This window comes from Xiphophorus couchianus, chromosome 18, assembly GCF_001444195.1.
Source record: "Xiphophorus couchianus chromosome 18, X_couchianus-1.0, whole genome shotgun sequence".
Lineage (NCBI taxonomy): Eukaryota > Metazoa > Chordata > Actinopteri > Cyprinodontiformes > Poeciliidae > Xiphophorus > Xiphophorus couchianus.
This window is the reverse complement of record NC_040245.1, coordinates 13,667,593-13,691,453: the sequence shown is the minus strand read 5'-3', so window position 1 is coordinate 13,691,453 and position 23,861 is coordinate 13,667,593. Positions and strand designations below refer to the sequence as shown.

At 37.7% G+C, this 23,861-nt stretch overlaps 1 protein-coding gene across 8 annotated transcripts in view; it reads right to left on the bottom strand.

Annotated features, from left to right (window-relative positions):
• Window positions 1–23,861, bottom strand: part of kirrel3b (kirre like nephrin family adhesion molecule 3b) — a 220,662-nt gene that overhangs the window by 174,965 nt on the left and 21,836 nt on the right. For 5 of the 8 annotated variants that reach the window (XM_027999135.1, XM_027999137.1, XM_027999142.1 and 2 more), the window contains exons 1-2: window positions 12,515–12,788; window positions 12,307–12,376 (exon numbers count right to left, since the gene is read on the bottom strand). In XM_027999135.1, coding sequence (XP_027854936.1) covers window positions 12,307–12,349 — 43 coding nt within the window. In that variant the 5' untranslated portion in view covers window positions 12,350–12,376; window positions 12,515–12,788. Of the gene's footprint in view, window positions 1–12,306; window positions 12,377–12,514; window positions 12,789–12,849; window positions 12,963–23,861 lie in introns of those variants that run through there. The other 3 variants (XM_027999136.1, XM_027999138.1, XM_027999144.1) reach the window with 3 other exon arrangements.

Sequence of the window (23,861 nt, the reverse complement as noted above, 5' to 3'; positions counted from 1 at the left end):
TTAAAATCTTCACTTTTTCATTTCCAAGCTCAGGATACTACCTGTTTCTGTGGTTTTTGTCCTGCCTTTTTTAGATGAAAGACACTTGTTTGGCTGTCTTCAAAGAGTCATAGAACTCTAAAAGTCACTTGTACTGCAGTGCTGTTCAGTCTTCATTTTATATCCAGTATGGAAGTGATGATCAAAAAGGTCTGTGTGGAGGGAGAAGCTAAAAGATGTCTAGCTTTGTAGTAAACAACAAATACCAAATCCCAGACCCATATAAGGCTCACATTAAAGAACCGTCCGTCATCCAAAGTCAGACATGAACTTGAATATAAATTTAGTATAGAAGTGTGTGAACTGATTTTGGTGGTTTATTTTTAAATTAATATAGTACACATTACATTTAAATCATTCAAGCCATAGACATTTCCAAATTCTATGTTATGGCCCATTTAGGAGTAAAATGTAAATGCATTAAGAGTCTTTAAATTAAGACTCGTAGCCAACTCCATGCTTTCATACAGAATGTAGCATGCACATATGGGGAATTCTCTTCAGGCAGAGAGAGATTCAACATAAATTTATGACAGTTTCTTCACATCTGAAATAAGGCTGTACCAGAGTTTGTATATCTGCTCTGAGCAAATTACATTTTTTAATGAAAGCCCTGTTAATAATTCACAATCATAACCTAGAGAAAGATTAGGGGCCGTGTGCCACGGGTGAGGGGAGGTACTCGTTGGGACCCTTGAACATCCCACTGTGAGCCTCTGGATGCCATGCTGCATTTTTAATACCGGAGTCACTCTGAGCTGGGACAAAGGCAATGACTCGTCCCCAGCAGATCATAGGGAAACGTACATTAAAAGTCATCCAAGGGTATTTTTAAAACCAGTAATGGGGTAAATAACTCTGTTAGTCTGCCACAGGCAAACAGCACTTAGTCTTTTGGAAAAACCATTGAGACGTAGTTTGAGCCAAAGCTGTTTGGAGTGAGATAGGGAAACAATGTAAAGTAATAGAATTAGCGTGCGACCAAAGTGAGGAATAATCACATTTGTGCTTGTTTGCACAGACGCACAAATTATCCACTCAGACAGCAAATACACTGGCGTTAAGGATTAGGGCTGCAACACACAGATATGTTTTCATTTTTGACAAGAATGCTCTCCCTTTTGAGATTAATTTTATATTTTCCTTTGCTGTTTTTCTTGTTCTTTATTCTCCTCTCTCTCCTCTTCCTCAAGAGCTGTATATCTTTGTTTACCTTGGAGGACATTGTGTTGTCATTATCATTATCTGTCCTGTATTAGAAAGCATTCAATGTAATGTAGGACAAAATCTTCAAGCCTTCCTTTCGGCGAAAAAAGATCAAGACGTTAACCCTTAATGTTTCTTTCTTATCCTTCATTAAGTTCAGGAAATCTTTTTATCACATGTTCATGCTGTTAGAAGTGTGACACAGGCCAATACTTAGGCAAAAATAATTGTAATATAATATATTGATTTGATTAATTACACCATTGGTATCAGAGATTGCACATCTAGATCTTATGGTTTTTAAAACCAGTGCCAATGAATAGTTCATAGAATGAGAACTACACTTGACATGTCTGCTATGCAGTCAAATATATATGCTGACTACTGGCAATGTATCTTAATTTAAAGTCTGTGTAGCTAAAACAATGTTGCACTAGTGTCACTGTGTTTTTACAATTATGCAGGTTTAGCATTGATATTTTCTATTACTATTATTATTTATCTGTGTCCACAATATATAATATGTGGCTGTTTTACCTGAGTGTGTGTTCTTTTGAGAGGACAAGTATGGCTTCTAGACCATCCCATCTTGCCTCATCGTAGTTCTTTGTTCTTTACAAGGAGATATCCACTCAGTTGTCATTAGGTGAGCCCTTCTCTTGTAACATTATAGCTTTGGAAAAGGCTTCAATAAACTGGCATAGCTTTTAGGGCTCTCTTGCTCTTGCCACTCTAATCCAATCTCTGATGTGGAGTCTGTTCTTCATCGTGCACCGCAGGCATTCTTTGTGTCGCTGTGCTCTAGGTTGCGCAGGAAGTAATAGATGGCCTTGCCCTTGGTTCACCTCAGGGTCTTCTGATTCCTCTTCAGCTGTTTGTCTTGAGGTCATCCCAAGTGGGTCAGAACTGTGGTATTTTGATTTGATTTAATCAGGTTTAAAAGGTTAGAGGGGCACAGAATTTAAAGGCATTTACCCTTCCCTGGGCTGTGAGCAAGTCCTCTGCCATTTAGCATTGGGCAGCGGCCAAAGGAAAGTGCAAAACTGAATTGACTTTTGTGCTCCTTTGTGATTTGCACTAATGTCCCCTAGGGACTGAGCAATGACCACTGCGAGGTCCCCCAGGATGCCAGACAGATTGAAAGTCCTGCCAACAGATTTGAAAGGATTGCAAATCATTTAAACTCCCCAATGTGCATTAGCAATTTTTTTCATTGTCAAGGCCAGCCTCCACAATATTAAATTGGACTTGATAAAATAAAATCAGTGAGTGCAAAAAGAGCTCCTCAACCTCCAAAAGAGTGAAGTGAATATTGAAGTGGTGTCCAAAATAATTAATTATACAGTGATGTAATTTGTTTACTCAGGTCTCTGACATCTACTTGAACAACTCAACTGACAAAGAAAGAAACTCTGATGACAGCAGAAGACTTTTTGAGGTATGCTGAGGCAGAGACCCGTGGCAGTAAAAAAGAAAGCATGGATTGCTGTTAGTTGATTCTGCCTGTGACACCAAATTATTACTATGCCATAAAATAGGCAGTATGTTAAAGCAGGCTGAGTGAATCCCACCTTTAGTATACAAATAAAAAATCATCTCAAGTGCTGGGTTGAAATCAATTCTGCTATATTCTTACATTAGGATACATTAAAAATTAAGATCAATACAGTTCTTTATTTAGAGCATGTTATTGAATCTACTTTTAAAAGTCCTCTCTCCCTGCTCACATACCCCAGGGTTTCTCATCTGTTATTGTGCTCTGACAGATTGCTAGTTGGTAATGCAAGGGAGAGCATACAATGTATGCATGCACAGCTCTTTCTTTATGTTGGTTCTGTTAGATGAAGCCTTGCTTAGTAAAAGTGCATGATGACACAAAGGAGGAACAACATTTTCATCATCCATGTCAAGGAGCCTGAGTCACAGAGTGTTTACGGCTGGTTTAAAACAACAAAAAGACAATTATAATATGGTCTGGTGCCAGTCATTGCAGATGTAAAACAGTTTTGTTAAAAGGGTGGGTGGGAGCAGGGGGTGAAGTTTCTGGCTGCAATGGACTTGTGAATGGATCTCTTTTTCCAAACTGCTTAGGTCTTTTAGTGGGACAAGCAGGTGGCTCAAAGCCCCCTTTTTGGCATGTGGGAAAAAAAACTGAACAAAAAAAGTGCCAGTTATAGACATTATTCTTTCTCAAAGCAAGCACCACCATCCCCCCCCTGCCCACCCTTGGCAGATTTCAAAAGTTTGGCACGGATCAAGGGTAAGTTTGTGCCGCTATTGTGTCAGATGTGCTTTGCTGAATAAAACATCTTTTGTATCGGTGCCAGATCAAATAGCCTTTTAAAAAAGCTTTGGCTCTCATCATTGGTGTCTGGCACCACAGAGGGAACAGTTTTCTCTTTCTGAACCCCACCGTCCAGCCGTGCTTAGCAGAATTAGGATGTGAAAATAGATGCACAAAAGTGAGGAGTAAACACGGGTGGCTGTTTCACACAAGGATGCTTAACAACTGCTCTTGTGAGTGGTCTTTATTATATTTGAGACAGGAAGCATACATCAGCCTCCAGATTTGCTTACAAATGGAAATGCTTCACACATTATCTGCTGTGAGTATTTAACGCTCACTGTTGTGGTAATGACAGGCAGGGACACATCAACATTCACTAACAGGTGAGGGGCTTCTGCCATCTTACATGCTGCTTGTACACATTATAAGGCTTATTTGCATTTATATTACAATTCAAGGTTTGCAGCAGTAATTGTAAGAGCTTAGCGAATGTGCACAGATGCCACACACATACAGACATGTGCATGTGAAGTGTCTAGGAATAAGAACCTTCTTCTAGCTAGTCCTGTGTTAAAAATCTTCAGCATGAAAACACAGAGTGGGAGAAGCCACAGTAAACAAGATGGGGAAGCGAATGAGCAAGAGGATAGCAGTTCGTCCAAGTGTAATATTGGGCTGTCCAAGAAACTTCCTTACAAACACCAGGAAGTTGTTATCTGATCGGCCACCCAATTCCTTCGGTGCCACCTGCACCAAAGCACCACATGCATCTTAGGGCTTTTCACTATCATGTCGATGGATTGCTTGGCTGGTTCTCAAACAAATGTTTAGAGCACCAGTCGAGAAAATGGCTCAACAGAGGTAGGATTATTGAGCTGTTCCTTGCTCGCTTGTGATCTGCACAGATCCCACACCATCCATGAACAAATTGAACAAAAAGGCGGTAGGAGAGACCATAAATGTTCATTCCTAGAAAAGTCTGCTTGGTTACATGTAGAATGCAGTTGCATTTGTGGGAGGCACAAAAGTGTCTGCTTTAAAATAAGAACGTAACCAAGAATGCTCTGCATTACCACATATTATAAATAACTGACATGCAGTCAAATTAAAACTTATGTTATTAGCATTCACATATTTTATGCTCACTTATCTTTCAAGGAATAAATGTGAATTTTTTCACATCAGAGGAAAACATGTCAGCTAAATTTGCATTGAGAAACTATTAGTTATGCTGAGAAAATGGAGCTAATGGGTTAACCGCACACCTGAATTACACTTTTAAATACCTCACAGTCGATTTATACTTGGCTCTCCTGCTTACACAGTTTCTCACATTCACTATACCCCACCCTCCTCCATTTCTCTGGTTTCATCTCTTGTCGCTAACTGCTTAATTCCTCATCCTTCATCCACTAATCCCACTTCGTATCTCAACCTGCATCCTTCATTCCTCCTTTCCTACCACACACATTACTCAGATCCTCAATCGCTCATTTTTCTACCTCTCATCCCTGTTTTTTCATTCCTCTTTTTGCACTTACATGCCTTTTTCATCCAAAACTCCTCATTCCCTCTACAAGAAACCTTCATTCCCTACTGACTTCATTCCCTATCCCTACCTCCCTCATCTTCAACCCTACTTCCATAATCATCATCCCTCTTTCCAATTTCCTTCTTTATTCATCTCAGTCTAATTCATCCTTTATTCTTCAACCCTGCCAACTTAAACCCCCATTTCTTCTCTTTTGTGCATCCGTCCCTTATCTGATATCATTTATTCCACACTATCTTTCTCACCCCTACCTTCTCCAGCCCTTCACTATACCCCCATCATCTTTTACCCCTCCCTCAATAATTTCTACCTCCCTTATGCATTATCAATGAACCCTCACTTCTACGTATGTCATCTTATTGTCATCAGTGTTACTCGTAACACTGCTTGTCCCTTCTTTCTTATTATGTATCCTTCATCGCTACCTCTTTATCCTTCTCAATCTCTTGCTACATTGAGTTATTATTAGGTAGTCTTACAGGTGAGAGGTTAGTGATGAATCCACCAAACTTCACCAATCCTTTTCCTTGACAATGTCCAAAAAGCTCCTCAAAACAACTTTTAAAAAGGCTATAAAATGGAGTAGTTCATGTGAAAGCATGAGTATGTTCAGTTCCTCCTTTAAATCTGTATAACTTCAAAATACAAAATGGTGTAAAAATTATAATGATTTAGTCACACATTAATCCTCCTAATCTTCATTAAAATTTTGAAAAGGTATGTTTTGAACTGTTTTGTTGATACTAATAAACACACCTAAAAGGATTTACATCAAAATATTTCTAAATTAGACAGCTTTAGTCTTGTTTTAGAGCGAAAACCTTGTTGTTGTTTTTTATTATTATTATTACCAGTCCTATTTACGTATTTCAGATTACAACCTCCATAACCTCATGTTCTTATGTTTCTTGTCTGTTTTGATGACAGATGTTGAGTCATGGGTGAACCTCATGCCAGTAAACAACAACTACTGTATTAAAAAAAATAGGATTTATGGATTTTCTTTATTTAGATACTATGTTCTGAGGGCTTCTTGCATCTTAAATACTTCTCTACACCACACCTGATGAAAATTGAGACTTTTGAAGGATATGGTAGGGCTGAACATGAGGCAAAAATTAACATTTCAGTTAAATATTTTGACAAAAGACTTACTAATGTGCCAGCAGGGATTATGACAGGAGGAACAAACTTCTCATTGTGGAAATGTCTGAAGTTGCTTTGTGTTAATGTTTGAAGCACCTGTTTTCCACAGGCGATCACAAATGCTAGAAGCAAGATAAAAAAAATAAATTAAAAAATTATCCACAGCTGAGAAGGTGCTGGATTAGTGGAAAGGAGAAAAAGTGTGTTTAAAGCCATCAATATCTTTCTTCTGACCTAGCTGATCCAGTATTTTGAAAAATAACACACTGTGATCCACCACTATTCTCCCAACAACACGTCCCTCTCCCCAAATCCATCGTGTATCTGAACAAACACAGCACTTTGGAAGCCCTGTGGACAAAAACATAGTGTTTTGTTTCCTGTGTGTTAAACTGCAATTTAGAAACCAGTAATCCTTGCCATAATCTTTCACCAAATCCTGACCGGGGTTAGAGAGGGCTTCCACACTCTTTTTTTTTTGTTTGTTTGTTTTTTTATAACAGCTGAGCTCACCTCAGAAAAGAGACCAACTTTTTCAACCAGTTTGCAGATAAAATCTCAGAAGGAAAGAGATTTGACAGCAAATAGCTGAGAGAAGAGGTGCAGCTGCTACCCTTGCCTTCACAGGTGACCCAGTGATCACAACGGCATCTGGTTGAATTACTTAACACTGCCGCCCAACAGACATGTAATCCGGGATAATGCCCTTTTGCTGAGTGCTCCAATCTGGGTAAATTCATCCCTGAGGAATGAGATCCAGCGGCGGAGTCTCAGGGAGAGAAAAGAGAGAGGGAGATGAGAAAAGAGCTTGGGTTTGATTGGTTGGTATTAAAGACAACTGTTGGCCTGAAAAGAGAGTCTTCAAGATAGATAATGAAACATAAGAGTAAACAGCTTGATTTTGTTGACTGACTGAATAACAAGAAGCAGTTTTCCTGGAAGAGTTCAAATTAATCTTTTTTTTTTTTTCCTTTTCCTCGCTGACCTGAATCCCGTCCACTCTACTGTTAGTGTATAAACCCATATATTGCTCAAGCTGAACCCAGTCAGCGCAGTGTTATGTAGTCCCTACATTTACTCTATGACCAGTATATTCTTTTAAAAGTTTTATCTGCCATCAAACAGAACAGTCTTTTTGATTCCTTTTTCCACTGTCGTCTAAATGCAATTGATTTTCCTTTGAAACTGCATCCCTTTGAATGTCACCCGGCTCCTGACAAACATTGGGACTTACAAGTTCCAGCTGTCCAACGGCAGCTTCTACGATTATTTATTCATATGTTTACTTATTACCATAAATATCCAACAGGGCTCAGAGGGATTACAGTGGGCTTAATCTATCGTGGCACAGAAATGAGCAGGGGTCACAGCGACTGAGGTGATTTAAGCTGGCTAGCCTTGATGGGACATGCAGCACAAACAAGAAAACAAACTACATGCCACTGGGCTCCATTATGAGCTGATGACATCATGTGTCACTCACTGCATGGCTGTGGTGCAAGTTGGGAAAGTCATAGTATTAAGGCAAGGATGTGTTTGTATGAGTCCTATGGTGCATAATAACTGTTTTGAATCCCATTACTCTTTTATAAAGCAAAGCATTTTAACAGCATTTTCTGACTCTTGCCTCTAAAGGCCAAGGCAATTGGAAAGGCAACAAAATGTATCCATGTTTTAAAAATCCAACATAAACATGGTAGGTAACTTGATCCTTTACTTGTTAATATTTTAAAAACTTTCCATCCATCTTGCATCCTTCACTGATATTGGGAAATTTTATCCACTTGTCCTAGTCCAAATCTGGAACTGGCCAGTCAGAAACTAAAAATCAGATTTTTTTTTCTTTTTTTCTGATCATTGAATGCACCATACATATGTGCTATGGAATCTCACTGAGAACAAAGTTCTTTTAGTGTGGAAGTTGAGGGAAGAATCCTCAAAGTTTGTGCTTTCAGTGTCAGTGAAGTGTTAAAAAACGTCAATGAAAATGTAAAAATACTTTGAAACTTCTAAAAAAAAAATATTGGGCGTGTTCTTTTAGATTGCTATAACACAAAGTGTGTTGTTAGCTCATAACATACTAGCTGCACTAATCTTGCTAATCTGGTAATCAGGTTGCTCAATAATAAATAAGCATTCTACATGTAAATAATAAAAAGACTAAAGTTCACAACAGTCACTAATAAGAGTTTAGAACGTCAACTGAGTAATAATTTTGTCTGGTCTATGACATTTTTGTAAAACACTTCCTTTATTGCTGAGCTGTGTGGAGAGTGCTCTCTCACTCACACACACAGTGTAACATTGCTTATGATCCTAACATAGATAATAGTCAATCACTGTTTACAAAAATAAGTTGGTTATTTAGCAATCTAACAAAAGCATGTTAGAAAATTTTCTACTCAAACATATATGATTTTTTTACACCATCTCATAGAAGAAAAGTTAAAATGTTGAGATATAGTAAATTTCTACATTGTCAGTTATGCCAAAAAATTTTGTTCACTACAATCCAGCTTGTAAAAAGAGAAAATGTTGGCAGGTCAGGGCTTCACAAAATTTTGAAACTTCAGAAACTGGCTAAAAAATCTCTGTGCATTTTGTTCTTTAAAAATATATACTGTATATATCTATAAAACTTGGACTACCAACTTGGACTACAAAAAAAAACTTGTAGTTTTTTTTTTGTTGTTTTTAAATAAAAATCCACGTCCAAACACAACATTGGGAAGACATTTAATTATTCCTTGGTTGAGAAATATGTATCAAAGCTGGCTGAGGAAAAGAGGATTTAGAGTCGTCAGACAGCAGTTAATAGACAGCAGTAAATGACATAAAGGTAAATGTGGGGGGTACTAAGACATGCTTTTCAGTACTAAGAAACAGCTTACAGGTGGCAAAGTCAGGGATTCTGACAAGAGATGGATGAGGGGGTGAGAGATAATGAAGGTGGTGGAGGAGGACTAGAAGGGACAAGCGACTTTTAAGAAGATTGAGTTTTAATTCCTGTGCAGCCACTCTGCCCCTAGTGGGCACAGCTTCTGTTTAAGGCTGCCTGACTAAATGATAAGCCAAGGGAAGTTGTGTGTTACGTCATTTAAAACGCGGATTCAAAACACTTAATGAGACAACATGCAACTTTTTCTGTCAATTTCCTTCTAATTCACAAACATATAGAGCAGGAGTTCTTCTGAGCCTTTTCCTACTACACAGGTATAAGGCTCTCCTATAACCCCCACAATTCACCCACCAAGACAGGGCACTCAATCCCTGTCTTGGCAAATAAATAAAAAAAATTCTGGAAAAAAATGGAATGGAATGGAATAAAGAGCAAATACCAAAGAAGTGATCCTCCGCAAGGTGAGGAGAAAAATCATGACACTGAGAGCCACGTTAAGAATCTGAGATGTTGCAAAGATTGGAAGATGGGATGGAGGTGGTGGTGAGAGTAGATGGATGCTGTAGTGAACAAGTTTGGCCTGAGGTGAATGTGTTCCTCGAGACCCATCTCCATGATCCTCCCGACTGGTGCTGTGTCATCCGTCACAGGCTGGAGAGGTGACAGCACAGAGAGAAGGTGCCCTAGATGTGCTAACAGCACACGCTCGGTCTGGGGAGCAGATCGAACACCTTTCCCTGTCCTTATTCTCTCCCTTCGACATGTTCGTTTTGGGCCATTTATTTCTCAAAGTTATGGGAGGAAAAAAACAGCATTGTTCTTCTTCATATAGACTGAATCCTCTCTCATGTTCTGTCTTTAGATACCATACATGTTTCATGTCAAAATTCAAAACTTTGTATCTTAATTTTCCAGAGTTCAAAGTGCACGTAAAGTATGGACAAGAATGGATGAATTTAATGCTTTAAACATAAATATTAAAGTCATGACAAAAAGGAAGGAATAAAAGAATGGAAACATGGATGGATAGATGGATTTAGACAATGAGATGGGAAATACTCTCTTACTCTGTTTTTGTTTTTCATACTGATCTAACCCTGGAAAACAAATCAATTTCCGTGTATTTCCAGACTTTTTCTGTCTGAATAAGAACCCTGTGTCTTCTACTCAGTCCCTCATTTTCACACTCTTTGTGGCTGTCTCACAGGACAGCTGGGTATAAGTAAGTATATGACTGCTTGGACGACAACTCTCTCTTTCCCCCTGTTCATAAAAACAAGATTGTTTCTTTTTCCCCCGCAGCTTTCTGCTGACACCGGCTCGACACATAAACAGAGCCGTAATTTGTACAACAGAAAGCTTTGGGGAAGCACTTCTCTTTCTCCCTCGAGGCATGCAAAGAGACGGTCGGTCGTTATATCTTGTTTACCTGGCTGGGGAAGTGATATTTTATATTATGGTAATAACTGACTTTGCTGAAATGCGCCGCAATCCTATTTCAGTCCAGTTGCAGTAGTTATCTCATTCCAGTTAAATGAGATATGGTGTTAGTTGTTCCCAGGACTGGGACTAAACCTGTGATGATATGTGCATGAAATTGTGATGTACGAAGCTTAATAAACTAAGGTAAAATGCGCTTACATAAAAAAATAAAAGCATCAGCTTCTGAAGTCCATTACAACTATAAATGAGCACACTTTTTCTCTCGAATGTAGAAAGCAGCAGCAGAAGCAAATTTAGAAGATGCATAATACAGTGGAAGAAAGGAAACCAATGGATGATCATGTATTTTTGTGCAAGTGCAGATGGCACAGGAAGAGTTGATGGTGAATTCAGGGGGACCACAAAGCAGCAAAGCAAAAGCACGCAGCTTTGAAGGTGCGGAGTGTGATGTTCTGTAACTGTCCTGCAACACTAACCAACTCTGGCCATCCTCACACTGTCTCGATACAAGAAATCCAAAGCTGTCCATTTAAAAGAGATGCTGAGCAATGCTTAGAAACTCCAGCCCCCCCGTCAGTTTCAAATTGATGAATGATTTCCAAACAGTTTCTACATAAAAATTCAGTCAGCGGAAAACATACTCTGAGTAAATTTGTTGTGTTTTATAAGCAATGTTCTGCGTTACAGACGATAAATCAAGACGTGGAACAGCTGAAGTCAGCGACGGAGCAAATGATTTGTTTACCGAGTGTTATGTGTTGCCGCTGTTTTAGCAGCGTGCACCCGACTGAGTCGTAGGCTGCCGCGAAAAATGTCAACAAAGTCACTGCAGATTGAGGCAGAGAGGAATTTAGCATGCTTTCAGTGATTCCTCCAGATCAAAGGTTACATCTCTGTCTGGAAAAATCAACATTCCTTCAGACCAAACGGGGATGAACCTGAGAAAGTGGTTTTGTCATTGACCCTGACCCCAGAGAAGTGCAAACCGGAGCGAGCTTGCTGTGTGTCGGTGTGATGTCGTGAAGTGACAAATAGCCGCTGCCTAACTCAGCCGTCCATGCATCGCAGGTGGAGAGTTTGACTGTACTTTGGTCCTTTATTCTTTTTCACTTCCCCTTCAGACAACCACCTGGTGGCAATCAGGGAATACAACTAAACCATCCTCATTCTATCGACCAAAAGACTGTCCAAGAATAAATACAACAGACACTGTCCGAAAGGCTCTAGCTGCCAAGCTCTGACCTCTGATGGTCTGTTAACTTTTTCAGACTCCATTCTTTAAACCAGACCCCCCGTAGCAGGATTCAATGGGGAGGGGGCTGTCAGCTCAAAACAATGTGACGAAGGAGTGAACGCTTGACTGAACCCGATTGGGGTTAAAGGGCTTTCTGTGTGTGTTTGTTTGAGAGTGTGTGACAGGAATAATAAAGCCACATAGGAAGTATTTAGCCGTTCAGTGTCTGAAAGCTACACAAACCCCACATGTACAAAGTGGCACCTCCACACCACAGGATCCACAGACATTTTCCCTCCTCTCCTGTTCGCATCAGACATCAAAGTGCACATGGCAGTACTATGCAGAATTCCGGTCAAAAGAAAACACAGAAGGCAACAAAAAGCTCACATGTCACAGAGATAAAGTCAGAGGACAAGGTTCTCAGCCAGAAAGTCACAAAGCCATCGCAAGCAAGGAAGATGACATAAAATTAGCAAGTTTATCTGGGGAAAACTTACTATGTCCGGAGATCCACAGGAGCAGGAGCACCCAGGAGATCATGGCAGGGGAGATTGGAGAGGTCAAAACCTACGGGAAACAGTAGGCGAGTGTGAAATTGGAGTTGGCAGGCACAAAGAAATTGACAAGATGAGACGGTGCTCCTGTGCGCTTCTGGACGATACTACAGTCCCTCAGTGGTGTCTCCTCTTTTTTTTTCTCTTTTACCAGAGGAAAGCTGTTTTCTGTCCTTCTCTTCTTCCACGTACTCTTCCTCTTTTCCTTCTCCCTCAACGGCTCTTTGCTGTGTGTTTGACTCTTCAGAGTGGCTGGGTGCCCCGATCCGCCTCACGCTCTCTCCTCTGCTGATGTGAGCTTGTGGACTTTCTGCGTCCTCACTGCTGACTTTCAGAATACGCACGTTCACTCTTCCTCTCTCGCTCGCACTGTTTTGCGTTCCCCATCCATTCTCAGTCTCCAGCCCTCACTTGCCCCCCCTTCCCAACCTCCTCCTCCTCTTCTCTTTCCTCTCCCTCTCTTTCTCTCTTGCTCATCCCACTTACAGCACACACAGCAGTCAGTGGATGGAGCTCCAGACTCCTCCCTCCATCGCTGCCTCCCTCTCAGCCTAGCTGTCTGGGTGGCAGTGGCTCAGTGAGAGACTGGGGTCCTCGCTCTGGGAACCAGAGTTTGCATGGGAGAAACGGAAAAGGAGAACCTCAATTAGAATAAGAATAGCAGTGAGACCCCTGTAGCAACAAATAACACAGACAGCAACAAAAAGGGCATTTTTCCCTCCTCCCAGTTCAGACCCTGGCTTTATGAGGGGTTTCTAAAGACAGAGCAGAAAATTTGGCATCCTTGTGGTTTGATAATGATCACATTAGCATTCCCAAGAAAGGCCTTTGTTAGTACATAGATTCTTATTGGGGGCAAATCAGATTCACAGGCACTTTCTCAAGTAGTCAAATAATAAATTAATGAAACGCTAAAATGCACATGCAGTCAGTAAAAACTATGTCAGGTTATGCCTTTTAAATATTTTATAGTGGGCTTTTTTTATTTGGTCATAATTTAGGTCTAGCGAAGTGCATGCATAAAAGAGAACTTAATATTTCTTGAACTATAAAATGTCATCCTCTACTACTGAGCAGTGGAGGAACTTAGAGATTAACACACATGAATTAATTACTGAAAGTCCAAATTAAAAGCGTGTCCCATCAGGTCTATGTTCGTTTTAATTACTGATAATCTGTCAGAGTGATTTTTTTTTTTTTTTGTTGCAACAAAGAAGATGGATCTTTCCACAGTGTTGTTTTTGCTTAACACGCAATCCAAAGTAAAGTACATAATTTGACCTCCAGCAAACCCAAGCTGCCACAGACTACAGATTTATATATTAAAAAAAAACATTAACAAGAGGATTAGAAATGCTATATATAGCACGCATGCAGTTAAGCTCAAAATTTTCATACCTCCAACAGATTTAGATTTTAAAAGGGTTTTCATTCATACATGAAGTTTCTTTCTGAAAGGAAATAAGGCAGGCTTTTCACAAGCAATTTATGAAAAAATGTAAAAACATAAAAATACTTATGTTGTATTAAGAAAATAGCATGTTGAAGTTTATGTATAGTCTTCTTAAAATCCAATGCAAATATATATTTGCAATACAGCAATAAAAGCTTTCATGTAAATGCTGACCAGCATTTTCCACGTTTCCACTTAAATTTTGATGATTTGTCTTTGGTAATGAGGTTTAATTCTTTGAGGTATGAATGATCTTTTGCCATCCCCCTAAGCTTTAGTTTTCTCCACAGATTCTGTATCAAACTCTAGTCAAGACTCTGGCCAAGTCAGTCCAAACGGTTGTTATTTCAAGTCTGAACAAGCTTGTTGGTAAAATTAAAAGATTACTCACAATATGAATCTGCCAGGTATATAGACTTGGTGCTATATGTCATATTAGAGACCTGACAGTAATGTGACTATAGTAAATGTGTGTACTGTAATGATTCCATCACCTCTCCAAGTATGTCACATACTTGAAGGTGATGACATGGCGTTAGAGCAATATATTATATGCATTATAAGCCCAAGATGGGGTTATAATGCACAATCACTAGGTTTGGAAAAATAAACAAAGAGGCAGCAACATTACACCAAAAACCAACACACTCTGTCCTTATGCAGTAGGACAGAGCATACCAAGCATACCAAACTCTGTCCATCCGTTTTCTGTCCTGTATTTTCAACACATAAACTTGGTTTACCAAAATGTAAAATTTATATTCCATAGCATATGGTTGTATAGTAGATATGACAAATTTATACAAATTTAGAAAAAGGGATTTAAAAGCTGAATAAGTAGACTAGAATCAGCTTTCATTGCCCAGCAAAAGAGAAGAGCATAACAGCAAATCAGACATACAAGTTCATACAAAAATATAAGTGTTAAAACAGTATATTAAAAACAAGACTAACAATAATAATAATAACATGTACAAGACTATAACAAAAATACTGTGCAGTTATTAGAAACAGGAATATCAGACTAGAAATCCAAGGGATGTGCAACTGAGTCAGATTTCTTTTTAAAAAATTTACTTAATATGCACGTTTATTGAACATTAAAAAAAGAGAGTATTTAAAATACCGTATATCAATACAGAAAAAAACAAATGTACAATAACAGCAGAAGTGGGTTTTTTATAAAGTGAGTAAGAATAGAGTAGATGATTGTGCAAATGCCAGCATATGCAAATACTTATTGATTTTGTTGGGAGCAGTGACGGTTGTAAAATCTGACAGCTACTGGGACGAAGGATCTGCGATAACTTTGCTGACTTATATCGCAAGTTTAAGAACTTGAAGATTTTATTTTTTATACCTCTGTCTTAGCCTAAGCTGTAGATGTAATAGCTGATTGCAACCTTTTTCACTCATGTAGAGAGCTTAAAAACAGGTGGATTAATTAAAGAACAGTGTGTTTCCTAAAACGACAACTGAAAGTGGATAAGTGGCCCACATTTAAACATCAGTTAAGCAGAAATGTATTTATTCTCTGAATATGTAAAAAAAAAAAAAAAAAAAAAGATGTTTAAAAACATGTGTTGAGCCGCCAAACCTTTCCTGCTGACTTTTTGACCCTAATGCAATAACTTTTAAACTTTGTGCTACAGTTTGCACATAATTTTGGATTCAAGATTCTGCATGTTCCTTTTTGGATTATGCCTGTAGGACATGCTGCTTTAAATAGTCCTAAACCAGTTGTGGAAGATTCAGTACAATGGAAGTGTGATTTATTGTTACAGTTTATGAATGTACCATTAAATCTATGTGCACCTCTACCTTTCCATTACTCATGGTCATATAGGGATAGCTGCTAGATTTCCCATGCCCAATCAGTGCGTTTTCAACACAAACACATTAGCAAATAAATTTGTAAATAGTAAACAGTAATAGTTTGACATCCATAAAACATTACTTTGGTAACAAGAAGGTATTATCCAGAAACTATTAGATGAAACCTGGATTTATAGCAGATGAGTTCACAAAAGGATGATGTTTCTCTCAGATCCTCCCTCAGAACTTTGTTTCACATATTATATCACTACATATTATGGGCAGGTACAGTAATAAAACTAGAGAAATATTTATGATGACAACTTTGATAAATTACAAACATAGCCTTCTAGAAGCAAAGTATTATAAAAATAGTGGTTTAATACTCTTTCTTGGTTCTAGATAAGCTTACAGTAAAATAAACGTAAGAGGTTTTTGTTGTTGCATTAGGCACCACCACCTAGTTATCCATACAAAAAAACCCAGAAAAACACCTGTTTCCCAGACTAAAAATATACCCTGTCATAGTAGTTAGTTAGTAATGGCCCATTTTGCATGTTGTTTTAACTGTACAATTTATCGGCTTTGTAGCTGCCTCTCAGTTCAAAGTAGCTCCACTGCTCATTACCCATATTCCCAGCACATTAGGCTGTTAATCCACAGCTACTGTAATTAGCACCAGGGAAGCCAGCTCGACGTCATGTTCCTAAAACTAAGGATATTATGCTTTTTTTTTTTTCCAGAGGGTAAATGAAGGATGAGGCAGAAGTGACAGAGATGAAAGAGAGACTGAATGTATTTATTCAAACGCAGACGGCAGGAACAAGTGCAGCAGCTGAAAATTATTTATCGTTTAAATATTCGGTTTATGAAGGTAGAGAGATGTTGGACATCTATTTACTCAAACGAACATTTGACTAAATGAGCTATTGAATCTTTCTCCTGGACCAGCCACCGGACATCATTACGAATCACAAGTAGGAATTGTAGTTTTGTTTATGTGTCTGAGCTGAAACAGACAGCTGAATTGGACAATTCAGTTGTTTTTCTTATATACATGTTTATTTGATGCCTCTTGCTGAAGACTTGACTTTGTCCTGTGATTATTTTCCCATTTGATGCCTTAGTGTTGCAGTCTGTTTGAAGTTATTTGTGTCTAAAGCAGTGTTTGAATGCACTAAAAATCAAGCTATGCGCTCATATCTGTGTTCCCCACCCTTTTGTTTTCATTTATTTCTCATACACACTCATTCTGTACACACTCTGGAAGCTAGGTCTGAGCAATGTCTGACCATTTGTTCCGAGATTTTATGACTCTTTGTTCCAAAGTAGCCTGTTAGTCTGGACCTGGAAGTCCCTCCAGATCTAACATCAGACACCCTCACCCATTCTCAGGTTTTACTAAGATTTCTATTAATTTAATTAAAAGATACTGTAATGACCTCTAACATTTGCATATTTTACACTGCACATTAAACATAGGCTGCAAGAATTTTATACATAAATCCCTGCTGTACCTATGGAAGATAAATAGTCTCATCATAAAGACTTATTTTAAACATTTAATTTAAAACAGATTTTTTATTCTGTGTAATTATTTGTATTGGATTTTTTTTACATTACTGCAAAACTTCACCTGCAGAAATTCAACAGCACAGATTAGGTCTATGGTGAATTACAACGAGGGGTGGAAATTAGCACCCGCCACTGGTCAAATGCGGGCAAAAGTTTGAAGTGGCTTTTAAATTGGAGCAACACACCCGCCACTGTGGCAGGTTGACAATTTGAACAGAAAAAAATAACTGCATTCAGTTTGAACTTCTGTCCAGGGGAAGACAGACCGTCTGGAGTGCAGACTGATGCACATATATATTGTATATGGGGTGGCACTAGGTCGTCATAATTTAACAAATAAAAAACGTATCTTAAATATCATTTTTATCAACAGAGAAAGCTGATTGGTTGATTTTATTGACGGACATTGGGTTTATCCAATAAAATACCTCGGTTCTCCTTGGCCTGCCCCTCCTCCCCGAGGTTATAAATAGAGCCATTTCAACTAACCGGAGTCCGAGAAAAGTGAGCGGATACGAGACAGGATGGGTCAGAAAAACTACAACAAAAGCTAAAAAGCGCATAAGCCCATTCAGAAAAAAACATGTCAAACTGTCCGATATGTTTACCACATAAACTTTTACCGCTGGAGCAGTCCAAGGACCAGAGAAGGAAGGAGAATTAACTATTCAGGGGATTTATTATCATCATAGGAGGATGATGAGGAAGACATGACGTGGGACAGATTGAGGAAGAGTTCAGATTAGCTGCTGCTGCCCGGTAAGAGGTTCTTCATAAAGAGGCAGCGTTTTATGCAAGTGTGTGTGTCCGGGAGAGGAAAAAGCTAACACACCTAACAGGAAGATAGAAAAATACTTGAATAACACAGGAATAATGACGGCCCGTGGAATTAATAATGAACACGTTTTGAGATGGTTTTAGTAATAAGAATAATTGTGAATTTCAACAGAAAATGTATTAAGTAAGGGAAAACGAATAGAACAGTTAGAAAACAGTTACTGATACCATTTAAAAATGTTTAAAATTGACTAGACACATCTTCACTAAATACTATGTGGGGTAGTTGTAGCCAAAATGTGGAAATGTTCAACATAGAAATGACTGGAAGAATGTTAGGGATGTGTAGTTAAAGTTTGCCGTTAGCAATTACTGCACTACACCTCTGTTAAGATGTCCGTGCTTTATGTTAAATTATTCTGTATAAGTACATGTGAAGTAAACTTCTTGTCAACAAATCAGTTTTTATAGAGCTCAGAATAAGTCATATATTTTATAAAATGTGCTTGTACTTGTGGGGTTTATAATCAAAACAAAAAAAAAATAGTGGCTGATCAAATGTCTGAGTGGCCAGTAAAAGTTTTTCAATTTCAATGTTCAATTTCCACCCCGATTACAACTATGTCTTATTTTTCCATATTTTACCAATGTCATGTAAAAATGTTTGCTTATTGCGTTGTGTTTTTCTCTCATAAAAAACTTTGAATTTCCTTGTTAAATTATTCTATACAAGTAAACTTGACATGGAAAGTTTATTTACAGATTATATATATATATATATATTCCATGTTTGTATATATATATATATATATATATATATATATATATATATATATATATAATTCAGTTTCCCTGAAAATTCAAATAATATTTAATTAGAATTTTGAACTTAACACCAATGGAAAAGTAATCCTCTTGATTATACTCCATATTTTTTCTGTAAGGTTTACAGAAAGCCAATTGCTACCAATCAAAGAGTGACGTCGTGGTCATTAAAGTGGATGATGGGGCTTTTAGCAGTGTGGGGAAGAGTCATGTCCTCCTGGAAGCAAGATATGCTCCACTGAGTTTGGACTTAAAACAATGTACTACAGACCAACAACTGCACATGACATGGGTCCCAAATCATTCTAACAATGTCTCTTGTCTGGAGCAGCTTAACACAAGGAAGGGGACATTTGTAGCTCATGTACTGGATAAGTCTCTGTGTGTAGTGGCTTTGTTAATCTCTCCCATCATTGGCTCAACTTTCCATAAACATGAATGGTACAGTAATGTGAGTGGCCATTTTCTTTAGCAATGAGCAGGTGTTATGTCTGTCTGCTGGGCAACTCTCGCGTCAGGAGTCTTCCCCATCATTGTGTAGGCTGTAACATAATATATATATATATATATATATATATATATATATATATATATATATATATATAATTTAATGCCCAGTTTTCTATTAGCTTCATGTAATGCTCAAATTTACTCAGAATTTGAAAGCAAATTTTCACCAGCTGTAAACCCATAATAATCAAAAGGAACAGAACACTTGAAATATGTTGTGTATAAACCTGCATTTTCTGTGAAATATCACTTAAATTAAAAAAATCTAAAATGTAGTAGAGGAAATAGTGCTTTGTGAATATAGTTCCTATAAGACATAAATCAGCTTATGAAGTTAGAAACAATTATTCGGGAGTCTGTGTAGCTTTATCCATAAAGGTTGTGACTTAAGAAGCTGTGTTCATTTTTATCATTAAAGAAGTACCCAACCAATCTACAGTGCTTTGCATCGGCACAGTAAGCACTACATTTGGGTCTAGTCTTTTCATATCAACTTAATCCATCCAACCGACCTCCTAATCTAATCAAAGGGCCAGTGGATGACAGGTGGTCTTTTCATCAGTGCACCTAACAAGTACACACAACAATAACATGACTGTAGCTAAACAAGAGGATAACAGAGTTGTACTCTGTACAAAAAAATCATGAGTGGGGGAGAAAGAAAAATAACACAGGAGATTAAGTACTCAGAGACTGAGGAGGAAGGGTAAATGAGGTATGCGTACAAATAAATGTAAATGTACAATAATCATAAGTTTTTTCTGTAGGATAAACCTTTGCCTGGTTTAATATTTTTTTAATATCTGAAGAATTTGGACATATTTAAGGATTTCTGAATCCGATCCAAATCCTTTGTTGAAATTAGATGAAGCCTGGATTTTATTTTGTTCACAGTGACAACATAACTCAGTCAAATAAGTTATTCCACTTTTTACACAATGGAGGAGGATTTGGAAATTATAATGAGGGATGTACAGGATTGTATATTTACCCCATTAAAGATGTCTTCCATACATGTTTCAGATAAATAAAAAATAAATAAATTAGACAATTAAAACAATTATATTAGACAAAAACAGTAGAAATCATTTAGTGCTTTTTGTAGCAATGTTTAAAAAAGGATAATATAGTGTTAAATTCACAAATTGCATAAACCTAAATTACATCAGGGAGGTATAAGGTATCCTCTTGTACTTGACATAATCATAATCAGATTCAACTTCTAGCAAAAATCACCAGAACTCATTCTTTGGTTGTCCACACTCAGCTGTGGGTTGTTCTGCCAGACAACAGATTTAATGCAGTTCATGTACATTTAGAGGTCATACTGAAAGTGTTGCATCACTATGATTAATGCTTTTCATTTGAGCATGAGATAGTGTGTACTGCTTGTCATGTGGCTTTTTCTTGACAATTTGTTCACCATGGATTAAAAAAATGTATTAAAAAAATAGATAAGCTATACTTCCCATACTCTTAAAGTATGTGCATCTCATAGGAACAATTAGAAATACCTTTGTCCTAAAATACTTAAATATAACTGAGCAACGGAGAATATGAATGTCACAATAATAATAATAGTGCTTATTATTATTATTCTCAAAAATAATTCTGAAGTGAGACCATTGAATGTAGAAGGAAATATTGTAATATTTTATTTAAGGTTTTTGTATATTTCCTGATCTACGTGCCCCATAACAAACTGATGTGCAGCTCAGAGAAATCTGCTTCATGGATCAATATATTTCAATTGCAGAGATCCGTTTTTGTGATTAGTCAGCTAAGATTTGTCCTAGTTTTTATGTACTGCGTCTCAATTAATTATTAAACGTCCATGTGTTTCAAGTTCATATAACACTGACTGACAGGTTTTTGGATCTATCATGTTGCTGGCGACTTCATTTGCTTCCTTCTTCCTCTGCCTCTATTGATCACACATAAGATATGTGGTCTGAAGACATTAAGTAAGGATTGTTTCATCGATGAATATTTATGTCATGGATTTGCTAATAAAGTGCAATTCCCTCACAGTGAAGAACTTGCACCACAGATTGTTTAATGCTGTGTACACCATGGTCAAGGAAGAGAGGAAAGCTAAGCCAGAACTCCTAAGAAAGGGTTTGATTAATCTCGGGAGCACCTTTTCTGTGAGAGAATCACAATTTATTTGGTGCAGTTTAAAAGGCCTTCAGCATTTTGTGAAAAATAAATAGTATACAATTTCTTCAAACTTTGAATGGGTTTGCCCATTTGCAGAATGTCTGACAATGACAGACTAAACATTTTTTCTGTTTTAGGACAGTTTGGATCACTACAACCATTTCATTACTCTTAATGCCAACCATATACAAGTACATTTTCGTTTTAGAGAGGTTATGAAAAATCATTTGTTGACCGGAATCATATAATGTGTTTTAATGTGCGTTCACACCAGCCCTGATTAGTACACTTTAATCAAACTTTAGTTCGCTTGTCTAGAAGGTCCAATTAATTTGGGAAGGGTGAATGCACAATCAAACTCAGACCAAAAAAGGCAAACTCAGCCTACAAACCTAGGTCCCAATTCAGTTGACATAAAATCTGGCACTGTTCAAAAGCATATGTTGATGCAAGCGGACCGGAGATTGTTCCAAAGCAGGAAGCAAACTATAGTGCAGGGCATTCTAGGCCAATAGAGCCAAAATGTGCGTGTCTATTACTAACGGGACCAATGCCTTGTGGTTTTTTACTAGAGGCAAACAAGAAATCAAATGATTTATATCATTTTCTGCTCTGTGGGTTAACGGGGATGGACTAATTGCCGTGCTTGTTTGTAGAATGTGATGATATTCATAACAATCATCAAATAGGATCAAATATTTCATAAAGGAGCCATAGTTTAAATCTTAAAATAATTTTAACAGCAGCAATTTTGTACATTTAATTATTGACCAATATAAAAGAGAAATTCACTTAGTCCTCTCATCTTGACAGAACTGATAGAAATCAAACTGTTTGTAGATTCATGTCCTACATATCAAAACATCAGCAATTTTCCCAGCTTTAATGTAAGCCATATTTTGTAGAAATCAGGTAAGAAATCAAGGCCCTAGGACCATTTTTGTGACAGATTCCTGCACATCCCATATTGGGACAGTTTGGTTTTGTGTACATGACTCAATGCACAGTAATGACACCTGCAGGAGCTGGATGGAGATGTCTCATGCCCCCCCACCCCCACACACACCTGTTGCCCATATCAGAAACCGCCACTTCTGTGTAATGTGAAATCAAACCACACCAGCTGAAATTGTAGCAAATGTAATTTTGCTCCCCAATCGAACCAAGTCTACAGAACTATCGTGTGAAAACGCCCTTAGTCTCATCTGCCCTAATTGATGAGTGGTATGTCTGAAACCTAAAAAATTTATATTTATTTGATTAGCGATATGTCTATATTCACCTTTCGTGAGGTACTACACATGATAAGCTATTTAAAAGAAAACTATTTTTTATTAAATATTTGAAGTATTAAGGGGATCATTCAGGCTACTGAAGAGCAAGAGGGAACAAAACCTGAAGTAGGTAGTAGAAGGTTTAACAGAGTACAGCAAAGTTGCCTTTTTCTCCATTAGGAAGATGTTGGATCTAGTAATATTAGAAGCATTTCAGTTAAGCTTACATCAGGTGGTGAGGTTTTGCTTCCAAAATACCTCAGTCCACTCAGATCAAGACGTAAAAACATCTGGAGGTGTCTTGTGGTGTGTGATAGAATGTTGCAGCACGCAGTAAATGTTAACGTAAAACCACATGTTACTTTAACTGGTATCATGGTTTTTAAAGTATTTTACTGTGAGATCACAGGCAGTATAAAGATACTTTACTCATCGTGTGTTGTAATGTTCTGACAGATCAGAGCCAGAATAAGGATTGCATTTATATGCAAGTTCCCATGTCAAGGCACAGGATTAATGACACAGAGCATTTCAGTTTCAATGAAGAATTCCAATGAATCTTATTTATCCAATAATTCTTCATGTCAGCATGTCAAAGCTCAAGGATAAGTATGGCAAAGAACCAGTTTCTCAGTCATTTAGTGGGTTATATCTGGGTACAACAATACCTCTGAAACATGCAGAGGGAGAAGGTACCACCAAAGTAATTTCAGAGGCAAATTTCTGATTCAAATGTCAAAGTGTATCTTTTAAAAAACATTGCTGCAGCAGCACCCAGTCTTTGGCAGTGCATACAAAAAAAATAAATAAATCAAGAGATTGTGACATCCGCTATGATCAATTAAATTGAGAATTATTCAAAACCACATTTCTGATGTTTTGTAAAATAAAAGCAGCAGAAGAACATCAGTATGAATAAAACTCATGTTTCAGATTTGACTACAATCATTTACATCGGGAATAATGGAATGTAAAAAAAATATATACAAAATGTTATAATTTGACCCTTTTACATTTATGCTGAAAACACAGTGAATCTGATATTCTAATGATTTGCGTGGACAAAGACCAACTTGATACCATAAGCCTACTGTACCTGATCAACAAAC